This window comes from Halyomorpha halys, unplaced genomic scaffold (genome assembly GCF_000696795.3).
Source record: "Halyomorpha halys isolate HHAL.00 unplaced genomic scaffold, Hhal_1.1 Scaffold253.1, whole genome shotgun sequence".
Taxonomy (NCBI): Eukaryota; Metazoa; Arthropoda; class Insecta; order Hemiptera; family Pentatomidae; genus Halyomorpha; species Halyomorpha halys.
The window spans coordinates 418,292-418,915 of NW_027111492.1; the positions used below are offsets into that span (position 1 = coordinate 418,292).

The following is a 624-nucleotide window of genomic DNA, read 5'->3' on the forward strand; positions in this document are numbered from 1 at the left end:
TGCAACGATTCATCATCAACTCGTAGGAAACACTGAGCCGTCCGTTCTTTGGTGACTTCATTTTGCAAATTCCACACCCCATCTCTATGAGTGAATTCATCATGTGTTGTACGGCACTAAAAAATACAAAAATATGTTTAATAAATAAAATGTAATATTTACTAATACAATAAAATTTAGAATTAAAATCTCTCCTCACCTTAGGCAATATCCTGCACTCAAAGCCACCCATATTAAATAGAAGGTTTGGATTGTCTTTCGAATATACTGAGACGAAAGAGTTCTCCCATTGAACGGTAGTAGTAGAACGAGGGAGCCTGTTCTTGATATCCCAAAATACTGCCCTACCGAGGTTAACATCGTGTTTCATCAGTCTCATTCTAGCATCTCGGGGCCAACATTTCTTATTATTGTAGCCTACGATGTTCTCATTGTTAGGATCGGGGTGCTCTGTAAGATATCGCTGGATAAGCTCTCTTGCTTCTTCAGCGGTGAACCTAAAGAAAGCACATGATTGAAATCCTTCAATATACAAATAGATACTTGCATTAACATATTTTATAATAAAAAAAAACTATATATAAAATGAGATGTAAATAGTTTACCATAGATTAATATGAGGAG

The 624-nt window shown here is 35.6% G+C and overlaps 1 protein-coding gene across 1 annotated transcript in view; it reads right to left on the minus strand.

Annotated features, from left to right (window-relative positions):
• Positions 1–624, minus strand: part of Prp8 (pre-mRNA processing factor 8) — a gene marked incomplete in the record, with an annotated part of 69,745 nt that overhangs the window by 21,714 nt on the left and 47,407 nt on the right. Inside the window, 2 exon segments of the mRNA XM_067049531.1 lie at positions 1–116; positions 200–497. Coding sequence (XP_066905632.1) covers positions 1–116; positions 200–497 — 414 coding nt within the window.